This window comes from Sorghum bicolor, chromosome 2, assembly GCF_000003195.3.
Source record: "Sorghum bicolor cultivar BTx623 chromosome 2, Sorghum_bicolor_NCBIv3, whole genome shotgun sequence".
Lineage (NCBI taxonomy): Eukaryota > Viridiplantae > Streptophyta > Magnoliopsida > Poales > Poaceae > Sorghum > Sorghum bicolor.
Window position 1 is genome coordinate 71,355,655 of NC_012871.2, and position 19,347 is coordinate 71,375,001.

Here is a 19,347-nt window from a genome sequence, read left to right on the forward strand (position 1 = left end):
TATATATACATAATTAACATATAATATGTGTATGTGTTAGTCCGACAAAATAATTGTAGAAGGTGCAACTATGAATTATTTCAATTAGTTACATAAAAGCATTGATCTAAAACTACATAAAAAATACTAAAGCATACCATATTATATATTCACTGTGTAGATATGCCCGTGTGGAGTCTAACAAAATTATATTTTATATTTATGATTTTATTCTGTAATTTACTATGATTTTTCAAATATTTAGCTGAAATAATAAAAAAGAAAAAGACAAAACCTTCTTTGTACTAAAGCATACTATATTATAGTTCATTGTGTAGATCTACTTATGTGGAGTCCAACAAAATCAGATTTTCTATTTTATGATTTTTTTCTATGATTTACTATGATTTTTTTAAAGATTCAGCCGAAATAATTAAAAAGGAAAAAACAAAATCACCATCATTGTAGCAAAACCACCATCACTGTAGTAAAACCGCCTTCGAAACTGCTCCACGGAGGTAAAATGCACGGTTTGAAAAGTTGAGGAGGTGATTTGCCCGGTTTTGAAGTTAAGGGAGGAAAAACGAACTTTCGTAAAAGTTGGAGCAGCAAAAGTAGATTTTTTTTTTGTTTTTGTTTTTATGAGCAATCTGGACAAATTGTTGCATGTTCAAAGGCCCCCATGCTTGTACTTTGTAGAGGCCCAGCGATAACTAAAATGGGCCTCAGACAATCTCAGCCTAGCCCAGTTCGGTCCACGCGCTAACCCGCCGTGTCGGACGAGACGAGCAGTTAGCCAGTTACGACGACGCGGCACGCGAACACTCCCGCGAAAAGCGAGACTGAATCCACCACAGATGCATCACCACCGTCCACTTCCACCATCCGGCCAAATCAAACGGTTACCGCGAACGTCACGCTCCAAAACGAATAAAAAATGCCAGAGCTGAAAACCAACACGTCAACCTCCCCCGTCTCGAAGCAACCCCACCTTCTCTTCTTTTTTCCGCCTTCCTTTCCCCGTGCAACAAACGCAAACGCGAACGCGACCCAACGAATCGAATCAAATTCGCCGTCCACCTCGTCGGCGTCGGCGCCACCGGCCTCGAGCCCAAGCCCCCGTCGTCCGATCAGGCAGCCGAGATGCAGCACGGGAGCGGCGACTACGCGTCCTCCGCCCCCTCCGGCCACTACTACCAGCACCAGTACGCGCCCCCCGGCTCCAACCCCTATCCAGCCGCCACCGACGCCCCGGCGCCGGGTGCAGTGGCGGGGGGCTACGCCTCCGCACCGCCCTACTCTCTCGGCGGCGGCTACCCCGACCAGCCGCCCTCCGCCCCGGCCTACTCGCAACCACCCTCCGCCCCGGCTTACTCGCAGCCGCCGCCCCAGCCCCAGCACGGCGCCGGGTACACGCCTTACAACACCAACCCCACGACCTACCCGCCGGAGGCGTATTACTCCTACACGCCGCCGCCCACCCAGACCACGGCCCCGCCGCCTGCGGAGCCCAACCCCGTGCCGCTGCCCTACGACGCCCCGTACTACGGGGGCGGGTACCAGCCGCCGGCCACGGGGTACGACAACGAGGATTACCTGAACGAGGGCGCGTACGCGTACAGCGGCGGCCGTGGCTCGGAGCCGTACGGGGCGCGCGGCACGGCCCCTGCGCGGTCGGGATCGGCGCTGTTTGATGACTATGGGCGGTCGATCAGTGCCCCATCTGATGACTATGGGCGATCGATCAGTGCCCAATCTGGATGGGAGGAGCAATCGTGGGGCAGTGGTGGTGGTGGCGGAGGGGGTGGGAGCTATGGGGTGATCGCAAAGGCCCTTCCTAAGGCGGAAACACATGAGGATGCGAGTGGTGGTGCACAGAAGTTTCGGGTTAAGCTGCTGCCAGAGGGTGTTGGGAACCCTACTGATGTGCTTTGCCAGGTATATAGTGATAATAAGCTTGATGAAATTATGCATCATTGGCAACATTTGTTTGAAGACTGGGAGGTCTTATGATATTATTCTAGGATTCACTAATTTTCCTTGGGAATTCCTGTAACTCCTTGAACCCACATCTAGTATTTGTTGTTTAGGACAAATAAAAGCAACTGTCATTTTGGTATATGAAATGTCTTGATGGTGGTGTTGCAGATTGGTCTAGATGGAATTCGCATGCTTGATCCGAGTACAGGCAGGACCCTAAGGATTTATCCACTCGATTCACTGACAAGATGGGAGGTGAGTTGGCCAACTTGTTCTTATGAAGACTATATCTGTATCTTTGTACAACACAAATTCGTTACAGTTTTTATATTTATGTTTGTTTGTCCTGCTTATTTAGGTTTTGGATGCATCTATATTTGCATTCTGGGCGAAGACATCAGTGGATGTTGAACCAAAGAGAATTAGGCTGAAGTCAAGCAGTTATACTTCCAATACTATGCTTGACACTGTGACAGCAGCAACAGTGCAGGTATTGCAGCAACACTGCTTTTCCTGACCCTGATAGTATTTAGCCTCATATTTTCTACTAGCAAGATGCTTCTGTGATGATGCCTTAGTTCCTTTATATATACATCCTTTTGCTTCCGGTCTTATTTGTCTTTGATGTGGCTTCGTATCTGAACTAAATCTGTAATGAGAAGCCAGAAGATTTAATCCTATCTGCTAGCATGCATCAGTTTTAAGATGGAACTTCATCTAGTCCAACATGTTTATCATCATGACATATATACTAAGGAGATCATATCTTTTTTTTTACATGGTTTACCCCTATTGATTATGGATTGTATAAACTTATATCTCATCAATACGAGAAGTAATCAATAGGAACAGTAGTTAGAGTAGAAAACAAAACATAAATAGTTTCCAAATAAACTTCTATAAAGCTGGAGGTTGTTACAATAAAATTTTATTCCAGTTTTCCACATTGCTAAATGAGACGTAACACATAACCTGTAAAATAGCATGTTGTTCTTTATTGTTTTGTTTGCATTTTAAATTTCTTCTATCCCAATGTTCGCTCTGTATGAACCACATTCTTTTTTATTTCATAAAAAGGATGCAAATTGGATAACTTGGATATCAGATGGGATTTTAATCTTTTTTTTCTATAGAAATGGTCCTGTTTTTTATTATGTAATTTTCAGCACAAATGTAGGCTGCAGAAAACTTTAAATTGTTTTCCTGGTGGTCTATTTTATTCAGTGGATTATTTATTCACGCAATGCTTTAAGCAATTTTGCCTTTCGATGAATTGAGCAGTGCTTCTTAACTTTGTGCTTCCATATAATTAGTTTAAGGAGATAGGTGGAGATGCAAGAAGCAAAGGAGCAGTGGAAACTGGCAAGCCTTCAGTACAATCAAATGAGAAAAAGAAAGGTTTTGATTGGATGTTTACAAAACCTGTTGATGAAGTGAAAGACCATTGGGTATGCTGAGCCTGAGCGACTACTTTCAATATTCTTGGAACCATTTTGGTTTAAGCTAATTCATCACTTATATTGTTTGCATGTTATTTTTTATAAGAATGTCTGCTTCCCTGCTACTGCTACATGCATATAGGTGGCTATCTGTATTTTCTAACATTTCATTGAACATTTTGTCATCTCATGTTTGTGCTTCAGTTGTATTAATTGTATGTTAATATGCCAGATTGCCAGTGTTATTGATCTTATTCCAAGTTCTTGACAATATTTGTTATATTGTATCAATATATCACCCTTTCTAATCTTATGATTTTTTTCTTCACTTGTAATTTTGTTAAGTTTCTGCAATACATTTAATTTTGTACCTTATAGGTCCCAGATGAGGTTGCCAAGAAGTGTCACTCGTGCGCCGTTGATTTTAGCCCTTTCAATCGCAGGGTAATCTATATAGCATATTTGTCCACAAATTCATTCTCTCTTATGGTAAAATTCTAATGCCTTGAGATGGTTCCTTTCTCACAGCATCATTGTCGGAACTGTGGTGAAATCTTTTGTGATAAATGCAGTCAGGGAAGAATTGCTCTGACAGCTGAGGATAATGCTCCACTTGTCAGAGTTTGTGATAGATGCATGGTATGTTCTACTACTCGATTGTTACTCACAATTTCTTTATTTTTACAATGATTGGAATTACTTTGCTTCAATGTTTGTTTTATACCGTTAGCTCTTTGCTTCAACTCCAATTTTATGGGCACCAGCATTGTTAGAATAGATTACCCAGTAGTTGTTAGTTCAGTCATCACTTCTTCGTTGCTAGCTGTTTGGAACCAGTATTACACTGTTATATATGTAGCGTGTCTTGCTTATTTGTTTCATAATGTTACTTCAGAGTGGGCCCACCCTATATAGCTAAGTTATTTGGTTATTGCTGTTCTCTGCCTAATTATTACTAAATAATTGTTGTTTGAGAATGTATTTCTGTATTGTTAGTATTGACTTAAATTTATCTTGGCTATATTTATATTTATGGTGTTAACCAACCTGTATGTTTTATTTTTATTCTTGCTTTGGTACTTTTAAGTTCTGTTTTATTAAGTTTCTAGCTGCATGAAATGGTTCAGGAGTTTCTGATAGGTTTATATGGAAACTATGATTTTCCGTTGGTGAAGTTTCTATGCCATGTGTTCATAGTAGTTTTTATGTTGTACAGGCCGAGGTCACTCAAAGGCTTAGCATTGCTAAGGAAGCTGCCAACAGATCTGCAACTGTGCAAAGTCATGAAGATCTTGCAAGAAAACTGAAGGTAATATACTGCTTTTTCCTGTCATATATTCACTTAAGTGGCTGTGCACTTGAATTAGTTGTGCATGCTTGGTTTGAAGCCAAGAGTTGTGAAAGTACTCCATTTCAAAAAATTTAGGCGGATTAGAATTCCAAACAAACATAGTAAAGTTTGACCATCAATCAGTCAAAATATATGTATGTTTAGTGCAGCTATGCATCAGTAGATTCTTACGTCACATATATACTTTATAATATATATTGTAAGAGGAACTAATGGTCAAGTATGCCTTCAAAGATTTTCTGAAATCCTAATACGCCTTGTAAAAGGATATGGGGGGAGTATTTGGTTCACTACCAGAAATGTGGCAGGATTTCATTTCCTTAAGCATAGCTAAATTGTGGACGGCTAATTTCAAAACTAAATTTGGTTTTTCATATTTCGTTGAGTTCTGATAGGGTAAAAGTAGGCACTAAAGCACCAAAGAGGTCAGTACAAGCAGTGCCAGCATTCTCTGATGATGATTGGCAATATTGCTGTTGTAATGCTCATTGTATTGAAAGCTGTGATAATGCTTCAGGACGTTTTACTAATCTACCTGCAAGTTTCATGTCATTTTATTAGTTCAAGAACTAAATTAATGAACTTGCAAATGAGAAGTAAATTGCACATCATTTTGGTTATTCACAATGCAAATGAAAACAAGATAATCGTAAAGCTGTAATAATATATAATTTGTTTTTAACATATATCTATGATTCTAACAAAATTATGTTGTGATTAGGAGGAAATGGAGAAAAACCGCAAGTCTTCAGGTACTTATTTCTTTCCATCCCTTTTACAAGTTCAAATTACATAGATTATGAGCTTATCGGAACTGTGAAATCTCTGTTTGAAAAGGTCCAGCATCTGGTGGTGGTTCATCTGGTACCAGAATGAGGGAAGTCGCGTGCCCTACCTGCACAGTCCATCTTCAGGTATGTCAAAAAGTTACTCTCGCCGCATAACACAGATTACTTTATGCTCCTAGTAATTATCCATTTAGTATTATTATTATGCCCTAATAACTAATGTGGCTGAGGAATTGCAGGTTCAGGTTCCAACATCTGGCTCAGAGACAGTGGAGTGTGGAGTGTGCCAGCATGCCTTCCTTGTCAGCGCCAATTGATACACCGGGGAGACAGTGCATGCTATAGAAATTATTCTGTTGATAACTATTCCTTTTTTTTTTGTTATGCTGTATACATAATAAGTGTGTGTTGTGTCAGCCTGTACATGTTTCTTTGATTGTGTTGGTGATCACGGTTAGGATGTCTCTTTTTCCCCTGTACATGGGTGAATTCCAATTCGGGAGTATTGCAATGCTGGATGTATGCAGAGAATACCATTAGATTATAACCGGTGGAGCCTGAAGAGTGAAGGTTGTGCTCATGCACGCGTGTGACGTCCGCATTATGCCTGTTCGAAGTTCTATCATGCTGCTTCTTTAGTACCTTTGTGCCCCTTCAGAGCCAAAAAAAAGGGTATCTGTTTTGAAGCAAATTTTGTACAGAACATCATCTGTCAGCTATTAGCAGATTGAGGTGTGTGTTTTGCGTAGGGATGAAAACGAAAATGATAATCTCCGATTTTTGGAAATTGTTTTTGAGTTTTTTTTTAAATGTTTAGACCTAAATAAAATTGATAACGGTAACGAAAAAACAAAAACACTAATAGTAAAAATAATAAAAAACGATCGTTTTAAAGATTTCCGTATTTAACTGGTAATTTACCGTTATAATTATCGGTTCAAAGGTCTTTAATTAATGATGTCTGACATTTATCTTTAGGAAGCCTATAGGCTACGATCTCTAAGAGGAACTTTAATAATTCATATTTTGATCACCATATTATATCAAGTCAACTTGAAACATGATCGTTTATATTGTATCTTTGTCTGTTTGATACCTAAAATAGTGTGAACTATGTGGTTTTAGCTTGTGATCTTATCAATTATGACTTTATTTATCATTGTCATCTGAGATAGGTCGAGTTATATAGATTTTTTTATGTTCAATGTTTTGGCGTGTTTATTGTTTTAGGATATCGTTCGCATAGATTCCGATCGTTCTCCATACATTTTTCGATTGACTACTATTATTTTCATAATGATTTCGTTTTAGAGAAAAAAATATGAAAACAAAAGTGATTTGGCCTCCTATCGATCGTTTCCGATTATTTTCATGCCTAGTTTTGCAAGCCTGTTCGCTTAAGTTTATCTATCAAATCTGTCAACTATTCAAGAGTATTTTTTTTCTTACAACAAATCATCAAATACATTCATGATTTATCAGCCAAGCATGGAACTAGCTTTTGGATCATCCGACGTCGTGGCCGTTGAGGGACGTGATCCGTCGAAGTGCCGCATGTTTGAGCGTTCGCCCTTTGGCAATACATTGTTATCGCAAACACAATCGATTTGCAAACACAATCGATTTTCTAGAGAAGATCAATGCCAGACAGGAGCGAGGCCAACGATTGCGATAGAAACTGGGCCAAGTCGAAGCATGATGTCGCTCCCATTCAACATCTCAAAAAACCTGCTGCCCGTCTCTTTTTCAACCGATCCATCATTCCCCTCGAACAGGCATTCTTGGCAAACAAACAGGGTTCAGAAAAAGGCCATCAAATGATCAACCCTTCCAAGCAGCTCTACATTCTCTGCGCAGCTAGCTCGGAGAGCTTTCTTCTGCTCGTTCCATCGAGGCAAACATCTCAGGGAGGGGAGGGCCTAGCATCATCCATGTGACAGACAGTCATCCATGCATGCACGGGCCCAGCAAAACTGCACCCTCTGGCGTAAGCTGTAGTAGCCTCTTTGTCTACGAGCATCATACATGTACACGCGTAGATGTCAGTGGCACACGTTATCCGGCCGGTACACCCGCGCGGCGCCTCTACACGTCGCTGTGCCGGCTGCCCGGCACGGCGGTGGGGCGGTGCGGCATGTTGCTGGCATGATTGGTCGCCATGGAGCCTATAGAAAGCAGCGTCCACGGCGCGCGCGCCTCGCCTCGGATAAGCCGCGGCGCAAGCACCATCATCGTGTTCCTGAAAGCGTTGTATCATGAAGCAGGCCGCCTGCAGCGGTGCCAAGCACGGACTCGAGTAGCAAGCAGCAGTTCAGTCAGTCCGTGCAGGTGCTGTGCGGGCAGACGCTGAAAGACTCGACAACGAATGACAAGTGCACTCTCATGGCTAAAGAAAGCCTACCTAGCTAGGCGATACAGAAATTAACCGGAGCAGGCTCTAGAGGTGGCATGATTCAACGTGATCTGATGAGTGTGTAGAAGCTGCGTGGGCATGTCAGCGGCATAGCAGCGGCGTGGCTGGCCTAATCCGGCATGGCAGCGGCGGCGTCAGCCTGACGGATGTTCATGTCGCAGGAGCTAGCAGAGCTTCAGAGGTGCTTGAGTTTCTGCATCTACTCTATGCATCTTCTGCTGCTAAAGTGCTGGAGTAGCATCCAGCAGAAATTCGACGGGGAAATTCCTCCCGAGCAGAGGCTAATCGATCGAGTCTGCCAGGTTTCTGCTCCTGATCGATTGTGAGATCGTGCTGTCTTTTTGACCGGCAATTTGGCAACGGCCGGACGGTATGATTACTTGGCAGTCGGCACCTGACGTTCTTGTTAGCGTTTGTATTATGTTTTTGTACAATCAATCTTTGACAGTAGTTGTGTTGTTGATGAGAATAAGTTAGGGGAGATTTGGCCATTTCTTGCCGGAAAAAAAAAAGCAGTCAATGAGTTTTGTGCTCTGTATATATGAAGTTGGTATTTGCCCACCCGCTCTCTGAACTCTGAATAAACTTGCAAAAAGCATCTGATGCAACAAAATAGCATCTTTTTGAAAGATGCAACAATAGCACATAAGAACCAGACGTCTCAATTATCCTCGGACAACTTTCGTTTGCTTTTGGCTAGCGAGGTGTGTTTCTGTTTCGCATGTGGACGCAGCGTACGTGGGAAAAACTTGCACGGGCTTTTCCCCATTTCAGTAGAATCTCCCTTCCATATGGCCATACTCTTTCCCCACTTCAGCAGAATCACCCTTTTCCTGTTCATGAAGCCTGACATGTAGTATATATATTGGCACATGTCACCCCATATGGCCATACTCTTTCTCGCCCGTGAACCTTCCGTATACCCGCTAAGAGCCAAGGCATAGAAGAAAGCGAAGAGGGCAAAGGGAATCTCATCGAACTGAAATACTGAATTTCTTCCAGTCGTAGTGGCTGCAGCTATCACGTACAGCATCAAATTGTCAGTTTGGTGGGTGCTGCCATACTACTACTACTACTAGCTGTAGTGCGTGATGGAGAGCGCATCAACCATCATCTTGGACAAATTCCCTAATATAAAAACCCAAGTTGTCCACAAAGGATTCGAGATCCCATCCTCCAATTGCCACCCCGTTCGATACACTGGAAACGATAAGTTGCCCCCTCTTTCCAGCCCCCCAAAAGTCTGAAAAGAGGCCATGGCCATGAGCTTGCAACCAACAGTCCATGCTCCTTCATCATCTGGCCGTTTGGACGTTTGACGCTATCCGTGCCCATTATGCAGCAGCTCTTTGATCAGATCAAGACATCAAGTGCATGCCAACATGCCATCCTCTGTCCAGACGAGCAAATTTGTATCGTTGCATGCAAGGACAGGCATCAACAATCCAAGCCGCATCCGGCATCGGCCATGCTTTGCTGCCCGCGCGCCTCTACCACCCGGCCAGTTAGCTCAAACTCATCCATCAGACCATCAGTCTCAGCAGCCGATCAGGGAGGCCAGAGGACCCTCGTAGTAGTAGACAAGCACGAGAGGGCAGGCTGCAGGAGGACAGACGATACATATAGGGCTGGGTAGGGTAGGGTATGGACCTCCAATCGTCCATTCCATCGGGCTGCCGGCTGCGCATGCAGATAATGCATACTGTACTATGCATGGATGGTGGTTGCGATGGGGACGCGTGAGCGAGAAATTGTTCCAGTGGCCAGGCCAACCAATGCAACCGGTGATCGGCCGGGGCTGGCTGATCCATCCGTGGTTCGATTGGAATTTGGCCGCCTCTTGGATTCTTGCCCACGGTCCACGGATGTTACGAATCTGGATGTTCTCTTCCATTCCATCAGATGGAAATATATGGCCTCATTGCAATATGCATGACCTAGCTATTGGAGGTTGGAGGTCGACGATGTCCTTTCTCTTCTGAACTTTGTGCACTGGACAACACTGAATTCGTAGCCGTGAGCCCGTGAGGCCCGTTTCTCTGAACAACACTAATTGAGGCTACGGCCTGATTAGGCTCTACGCATGCTGTTAGGTGTGCTAATTAGGTGCACTACGTGCTGCTCCTACGGTCCTATTGCCCTCGTAGTAGTAGTAATAGTAGTACGTACTCCCTCCGTCCACGAAAAAATCAATTTCTAGAGTTGTCCTAAGTCAAAATTTTTAAACTTTGACCAAATTTCTAGAAAAAATACTAAGATTTATGGTATCAAATTAGTATCATTAGATTCATCGTATAATATATTTTTATATGATGTGCATTTTATATCATAGATGTTGTTACTCTTTTCTATAAAGTTAGTCAAATTTTTAAAAGTTTGACTGACACGGATTTTAAGAATTGACTTTTTCGTGCACGGAGGGAGTACATGCTACTGCGCTAAGCACAAGACGGGACATGCAACTAAGCACACACGCTCGCGAATCCAGAGAAGAGCTGTAGTGCGTGATGGAGAGCAGGTGGCGTGGGTTTGCGTCGAGGCAGCCTCGGTTTCTCGCGTTGCATGCTGCTCTCTAGGCAGGTTGCCTCTGCCAGCGCCGGCCATGATCGTCCGAAATCCTATGCTCTGTGCTCTTGCTAGTCCGCCTAAAATAAACCCAACTGCGAGTCTCAGGCCTTGTTTAGTTGCTAATTTTTTTCAAAATTCTCTATCATATAAAATCTTTAGACGCATACATAAAATATTAAATATAGATAAAAATAACTAATTATACTATAATTTGCGAGATGAATCTTTTAGATCTAGTTAATTTATAATTAGATAATAATTATTAAATAAAAATAAAAAAACTATAGTAACCAGAGCTATAAATTTTTTCACAAACTAAACAAGACCTCAGACGCGGAAATTGTTCAAAACGGATGGCCTAAAGTCTAAACGCATGGCGACTTGCTGCTCCGTCTTCCGTCACAAAGACGGAGCGGTCTTGTTTAGTTTCAATTTTTTTGCCAAAATAATTACTATAACAATTTCATTTATATTTAATAAATATTGTCTAATCATGGACTATCTAAGCTTGAAAATTTCGTCTCGTAAATTATAAATGTATATTTAGTTATTGTTTTTATTTATATTTAATACGCTAATGCATGTGTCGCAAGATTTGATGTGATGAGAATTTGAAAAATTTTGTAAAAATTTTTTAGAACAAAACAAGGCCTGAGTGTGGCTATATCCGCCTAAAGTTCCTTTCGAGACCGGCCAAAATCCAGCTGGATTTGCCAGAATTTTTTTGCAAATTCCGCCGTGACTGGGGGAGCTGTGGAGGGTGCCGCTGCCACGCAGTCCACACATACTGTACGGCATGTGGAAACAGTAGCGATGCCGTATCAGCATGTCGGCGGCGGCACGTGGGGAACCTCCTCGCGTGTATGCATGCGCAATGCGTACCCGGACGTGCGGCGCTAAGCTTTACACGGGGAGTAAACAACAAGCACTCCCTCAAGATGAAACAGCTTTTACTGGGACATCAAGCTGACCACATGCAATGCACTGCTCGTAGGCTAAGAACTTGTTTAGATACACCCAAAAACTAAAAACTTTACAAGATTTCTCATCACATCGAATCTTGCGGCACTTGCATTAAACATTAAATATAGATAAAAAAAGATAACTAATTGTACAGTTTACCTGTAAATTACGATAAAAATCTTTTAAGCTTAGTTACTCCATAATTGGACAATGTTTGTCAAATAAAAACAAAAGATGCTACAGTGTCAAAATCCAAAAAAATTTTGGATCTAAACAAGGCCTAAAAAAACACTACTGCTGTAAAAGTTATAAGTGAAACTGTTCGCCAATTTATTATAAGAGAAAAATACTATTGAAAAATAAAAAAATACGACTTACAAAATAAGCGAATAGATGTGAGCACAGGATATAAAAGCTCACCGTACCTACGGGGATATATTAACTTATTAAGTCCGCCATTATTGATCCATTAGCTAGTATGAAGCATGAACGCTGAAATATGAGGACAATATTGTTCATGGATAGCAGAAATAAGTGATTGTGTAAACTGTTAGTTGTTAGTTTAGTTCTTGTGTTGTATTGTTTGTATGAGTATGACACTTAGTTATGAATCTATGTAAACGAGATTATTGATGAAAGCATGTGTTGTTTAACTATTAATATATATTTGAGTTTTCTAGCTAACTCCTGATTTTTTTAATATATATTTGAGTTTTCTGAACTTGTATTGAGGTGTTACTCATGTTCTCAACTCTCAAATTTTGATATTTGGATCCCTAATCTAAATCCCTGAACTCGGAGGTCAACACATAATTAGCATGAGCCATTAGTGCCATCTTTGTGTTGACATGCAAGTTCCTATATATATATATATATATATATATATAGGTGACACCGACATATAAGTCTGGAAATATAAATAATAAAATTCAAGAGTTGAAGACCCAAGTGACATGACAATGCAAGCTCAAAGATCACTCATGTATCAGAAATGGAAAGTTAAGTGCAACTCCAATAATTCCTTTATATCCTTCAGATAAGAATATAATTTTTTGTGTTTAATTAAATTTCTAAATATTCCCATCCTCAAATCTCTATTTCTATTTTCTCGCTAGTTAAAAATAGAGAATGGCGATGATCCTCCGAAATACGTATAAAATATAATAAAGCTGTTAGAAGATGGAAAGATGTATATGAAGTTTTTTTTTTATTCAAATGGCTCGTTAAATAGGGATTTGATCTTGGAGATCGACGTTCCAAGGACCTACTAGATGACGTCGGCGGTTACTCTCGTTTCTTCCTCCCCCGAACAATGTGCCCACTACGGACGGGTGATGTATGTTTAGCGAAAGTGAAAAGTGATGGATGTAATGATTGTCTATTATCAGTGAACAGTAATTTTACATATATATACAAGAGGCAGTTATTTGTGTCAGTGACACAAGAACAGTGCCTTGGCGCCCACGGGGCCTAAAACGATGCGGCGACGGTTCGGTCATTAGCACGTGTCTAATGACAGGAATATACTAATTGATCATTTAATTAATTATTCTAATTAATCCTAACACTCCCTCTTGATGAATTAATCTTCTTGTGGGCACCGTTTCTTGTTCATCAGTATACGTCTTGAAGCTTTGGAAAAACCCTGTGGGAAAAATCCAAAGTATATGGATATACCAGGTAAAACTCTCTAAAACCTAGTGGGAAAAATAAGGAGAAACCCCATGATATATATGAAATCAATGTTAATAGACCCTTTAGGTAACCTAAAGACTTAGGCCCTGTTTGGTTCCACCAACTAAATTTTAGTCACTTTAGTAGCTAAAGTTCCAAACACATTGACTAAAAGAGGCTAAAATAGTTTAGTTCCATTAGTCACTCAAGAGTAGCTAAAATAATTTTAGCTAGCTAAAATTTAGTTGGTGGAACCAAACAGGGCCTTAGTCTAAAACAATTTGATCAGAGATCAAAATGTCAAATATTATCCTTGAAAAACCTCAATGAGGAAAAATAGATAATATGACAATCACCTTGTGTTACTATTACCTCATTAAAAACTTTATTTGAGAAAGCTCTTAATAGAGTAAAACTCATATAAAGGAAAAAGAGTATAATATAATGATGAAGTAGAATATCTTTTTAGAGAGATTCTCCCCCTGAACTTTGCAAATCTTTAAGCTTTCTCATACCAATCCCATCAACACATTTCTTGAATGTGGAGTATGGTAGAGATTTTGTGAAAATATCTGCTAGATTATCACAAGATTTCGTTTGCAAGATCTCTATTTCTCCATTCTTTTGGAGCTCATGAGGGTAGAATAATTTAGGAATAATATGCTTAGTCATATTACTCTTAATATATCCTGACTCCATCTGAGTAACACAAGCCGAATTATCTTCAAAGATAATAGTCGGTGTCTCAGCTATACCAATACCACATGATTGTGTTATGTGGTGAATTACTCTACGAAGCCATACGCATTCGCGTGATGCTTCATATAAAGCAATTATTTCAGAATGATTGGTAGAGGTGGACGTTAGTGTCTGCTTTGAAGACTTCCAAGATATTGTTGTACCACCTTGTAAGAAAACAAAGCCCGTCTGGGATCTACCATGATGTGGATCTGATAGATAACCAGCGTCTGTATATCCTAACAAAATTGGATCTTGATTTCTGCTATAGAATAAACCAAGATCTTTTGTGCCATTAAGGTATCTAAATACCGTTTTGACTCCTACCCAATGGCGTTTAGTAGGTGCAGCATTATGTCTTGCCAGCAGATTTACTGCAAATGCAATATCCGGCCGGGTATTGTTAGCAAGATACATTAGTGCTCCTATGGCACTGAGATATGGGAAATGTGGTCTCAATATCTCTTCATTCTCTTCCCGAGGTCTAAATGGATCCTTTTCCACATCTAAGGATCTTACTACCATCGGTGTTTTTGTTGGATATGACTTGTCCATATTGAATTTTTCCAATATCTTTTGGACATAGCTAGATTGGTATACGAATATACCAGAAGGTAAGTGCTCAAGTTGTAAACCCAAGCAGAATTTGGTTTGACCCAAATCCTTCATTTCAAACTCCGTCTTTAAATGATGACGTGCTTCATCAATATCGGATCCATTGCCGATAATATTGAGGTCATCAACATAAACTGATATAATACAGAATCCAGTTGATGACTTCTTAATGAAGACACAAGGACAGTCATCATTATTTGTGTATCCCTTTAGCTTAAGGAATTCACTTAACCGATTGTACCACATTCGGCCTGACTGCTTTAAGCCATATAATGACTTCTGCAACTTTACGCAATACATATTGCGATTTGCCTTCGGGTTTGGTATATTGATTCCATCTGGAACCTTCATGTATATATCTGAATCTAATGACCCATATAAATATGCGGTCACGACGTCCATCAACTGCATAGATAGACGATTTTGTACTGCCAATGCTATTAAGTATCGGAATGTTATTCCGCTCATTACTGGAGAGTAAGTTTCGTTGAAATCAACGCCAGGTCTTTGCGTAAAACCTTGTGCCACTAGCTACCAGGAGGTGTTGGCATTACAGCCGAAAACACTTTCCTTTTATAAAGCGAGGCAATCTCTGTTTGAATTGCTATCTTCCAATTATCCCAATCTGAGCGCTTTTTGCACTCAGCATGGACTTGGGATCTGTATCAGTTTGGATGATATTTGTAATTTCTTCAGAGAAATAAATGTCGACAATTATGGACTTACGATTGTAAGACTCTCCAGTCTCAGCGAAATTTATAGAAATTTCGTCTACCCTTAAAGATTCATCATGATTTCCCAAGATGATGGATCGAGGGTTTTCAGCTGTTTCAGCCTCAGTATTTATGCGCATAACTGAGTTAGTTGATGGACAATATGTGTCCTTTGGGTGTCTTTGCTTGTCAATAATCAGATCCTGTTTCTTGGAAGTGCTTCTCCCCCTCTTTTTACCAAATTGGGGTTGAGTGGTTTTATTAGGTACCTCCACTCGTTCAGGCACATTCCTTGCAGGATGTAGAGACTTTGTGACACCTTTATGATCAATGAAAGCGTCTGGCAGATTGTTTGCAATATTTTGCAAATCAATGATTCTTTGAACTTATTGTTCAGTTTCCGTAGTACGTGGATCAGTAAATGAGATGCCTTTAGCATCCCAATCTATTTCCTGGCATTCTTTTTGGTACAATTCTCCCCCTAATGCCGGGAAATGATCCTCATTAAAAATACTATCAGCGAACCGGGCAGTAAATAGATCCCCTGTAAGAGGCTCTAAATACTTAATAATTGACGGAGATGAGTATCCAATATAGATACCCAATTTCCTGTGAGGGCCCATTGATGTTCGTTGAGGTGGTGAGATGGGTACGTATACAGCGCACCCAAATTTACGCAAATGGGAAATACTCGGAGGATTCCCACGTACTAATTGTAAAGGGGATGTTTCGTGATATGCAGTTGGTCGTAGTTGGATTAGGTCTGCAGCGTGCAGGACTGCATGACACCAACATGACGTAGGCAATTTGCAATTCATTAACAATGGTCGTGCAATGAGCTTGATTCTTTTAATCAACGATTCAGTCAAACCATTTTAAGTATGGACGTAAGGTACAGAGTGCTGAACCTGAATTCCCAATGCCATGCAATAATCATTGAAAGCACGGGATGAGAATTCAGCAGCATTGTCCATTTGGATTGATTGAATCCGATGTTCAGGATAATGAGCTTTCAACTTAATAAGTTGAGCCATTATTTTAGCAAATGCATGGTTGCGTGTCGATAAAAGACACACGTAAGACCATCTAGTGGATGCGTCTATTAAAACCATGAAGTACCTGAACGGCCCCGATGATGGTTGAATCGGACCATAAATATCTCCTTGAATTCGTTCAAGGAATTTAAGTGGTTCAGCTCGTATTTTAAGATGTGATGGTCTTAAAATTAATTTCCCCGTAGCACAAGCAGTGCAGCAAAAATCTTTATTTTGGGGAAATCTTGCTTTTTCCATGTCATGACCAGTAGAATTGCTAATAATTTTCCTCATCATCCCAATACCAGGATGCCCAAGTCGATCATGCCAGTTACGGAATGTATCGACATCTCGGAAAATTATTTTGTAAGCAATATGTTTTACAGGTTTTATGTATGTGAAATACAATCCATGTTGGAGTGAAGAAATCTTTTCGCAAATTCGTTTGCCAAATGCCGTAAGTTTGGTAAAGAGAAGATATTCCTCTTCACTGTCTTCATGTGTTTCCACATGAAAACCATTCTTACGGATGTCTCTAAAACTTAGAAGGGTACGAGTTGATTCGGGATACAACAATGCATCCTCTATCGTAATTTGTGTACCCATTGGGAGAGTAATAGTGGCCCGTCCAGAACCAACTATTAACGCATCATTACCAGCAATAGTCAAGATGTTCCCTTCTCTTTTCTTAAGAGTTTGGAAATATTTAATTTCTCTAAGTATAGAGTTTGTGGCCCCTGAGTCCACAATGCATAGTTCTTCCTCCAGTGGATTGAGTTCATCAGACATCTATATGTATAGTAAAGAAAATAAATACTATAAATGAATCATACAAGTATATAATAATAATATATTGAATATCAAGTATGATATATTACAATATGAGTAACTTGTTACAAACTTGATATAACAAAACAAGTATGTATAAAATACAAGCACACAAAATAAAGGTATGACTTAGACTAATTACAACGCTCTATATATATATATTATGATATCAAGGTTCAGATTATGAGATTATTCTAAATCTCCAAACATGTCTCCAGATTCAAAATCTATGAGCATGTTGTCTGTTGATGGCATTTTCTCTTCAATATTGAGAGATTCACTACGGGTTTGTTTCTTAGGGGCTATCTTGGAACAACTCGCTTCCTTGTTAGCCTCAGTTGCAAGATTGAAGTGTGCTTCATATTTCTTATCTCCTGCAGGCTTAGCCTCTTTTAAGGACTTTTGGTACAAAGCAACTAAATGCTTTGGAGTACGGCAATTCTTGGCAAAATGCGAAAAATCTCCGCATCTGTGACACTTGTTGTCATTTTTGGGAGTTTTTGCATTGTCCTTGTTCTTCTTATTATGATTAAACCTTTGCTTTTTGTTGAATTTGCGTTTACCAAATTTGTTCTTCGGAAATTTTCCTTTAAACTTATTCTTGGGCTTTTCCTGTACATTGTGAACCTCAGGTAAAGGCGCCGAACCAACAGGGCGCTTATGATGATTCTTCAAAAGGAGTTCATCATGTTTTTCTGCCTGAGTTAATGTATGGATAAGCTGAGAATATGCTTGGTAATTATGAGCCCTGTATTGCTGTTGCAAAACTCTATCAGATGGGAGCATGGTAGAGAGTGTTTTCTCTATCTTGTCTTTATCTGATGGCTCTTTTTCGTAAAATTTCAACTTAGAGCAAATCCTATGAACAGCGTGGTTAAAGTCTGCCACAGATTTGAAATCTTGGAGACGTAAGTGATTCCATTCATGATTGGCTTCTGGCCAAATGAGTTCTTTTTGCTGTTCATATCGTTCTTTAAGAGCGTCCCATAATTCTTTGGGACTCTCAATCATAAGGTATTCAGATTTTAAATCCTTATGAATATAAAACCGTAGTAAAGCCAAAGCTTGATAAATTTGCTTTTCTTGCAGGGCATCCCCATTTTGGGGGTCCTGTATTGTTGCCAAAAGACTACGAGATGCAAGTGCTATCTTGATATCAGAAGCCCATGTAGGATAATTCTCTCCGTGTAAAGAGAGTTCCTCAAATTCCCTAGTGGAAGTCATAATCCTACATGTGCATTTGCAACCATGGATTAATTAATTTACCCTATGGTAAATTTAAAAACAACATGGTAGAGTTGTAATTCTGAATGCAATATATTTTATGATTTATATCTTATCTTAGTGTTGGATTTGTTGTGATTAGTCACGAGATTGTGTAGACCATACAACCAAATCACCATTAATTTTGATAAACACAAGTGAGATAGTCTCTATGTCATAGACAAAGAGTAGATCTTAATAGTAGGCAATTTAGATTGCTGCCTAAGCACGGTCTCAAGGCAAGATAATTCATAAAGAATTAAATGCAGCCTTTGCTTAGGACTCTACTACCTTGTGTATAATCAAAATAGTATGATGATATAACAATCCAATACCTTTATTTTGGATAAAACACAATGTAGGTAATCATCAAATTTCAAAGAAAATGATGTAGACCTCTCAGTAATAGGTGATTAAATCACTGCTATGGCACGGTCTCTAGGCAGAATAATTCATGAAGAATTAAGCGCAGCCTTTGCCATAGACTCTATTACCTTGTGTATATTTAACCAAAATAATCAAGATATGTATATTGCAATTTTTAATCTTATGGTAATCTAGAAATAATTCTGATTATAAAGATGTCATAGTTAAATTGTAGCTAAGTCAAATAGCAATTTAATTTGTATGTGGTGCAAAATTTGTGGTTTGGGGCACCAACATACCCTATTTCTATTATAAAATTCCAATTGTAACTTTATGTTAGTGCAAAACAGGGGGTTTTGGGTGCACTAACAGATCACCAAAATTATTATCAAAGTCACAAATATAATATATGTGGTGCAAATGGGTTTGTGTGCACCACATATATCAAAAATATAATAGAAAAGCCATTGCATCACAATATAATCAAGCCACAAATTAATATACAATGATAATATCCAGCAGTACAAGCAGGAACATACAACATAAATAATCTGATGTTCTGCAGAGGATAAACTAAATAAAGCATAGGCTAAAACAGTTTATCCATTTATTTATTTACTACTACTGCTGAAAGA

General features: G+C 39.8%; 1 protein-coding gene across 2 annotated transcripts; it reads left to right on the top strand.

The window, feature by feature from the left end:
* LOC8055675 (protein FREE1) lies at positions 957–6,178 on the top strand. 2 transcript variants are annotated; one of them, XM_002460855.2, is made up of 10 exons: positions 957–1,917; positions 2,128–2,214; positions 2,318–2,449; positions 3,273–3,407; positions 3,777–3,842; positions 3,927–4,037; positions 4,615–4,707; positions 5,471–5,501; positions 5,587–5,663; positions 5,777–6,178. In XM_002460855.2, the coding sequence occupies exons 1-10, from the start codon at positions 1,123–1,125 to the stop codon at positions 5,852–5,854; spliced, it is 1,605 nt and encodes a 534-aa protein (XP_002460900.1). In that variant the 5' UTR covers positions 957–1,122; the 3' UTR covers positions 5,855–6,178. The 2 variants fall into 2 exon arrangements, with proteins under 2 accessions (XP_002460900.1, XP_021310021.1); XM_021454346.1 differs by having other exon boundaries at positions 5,474–5,501.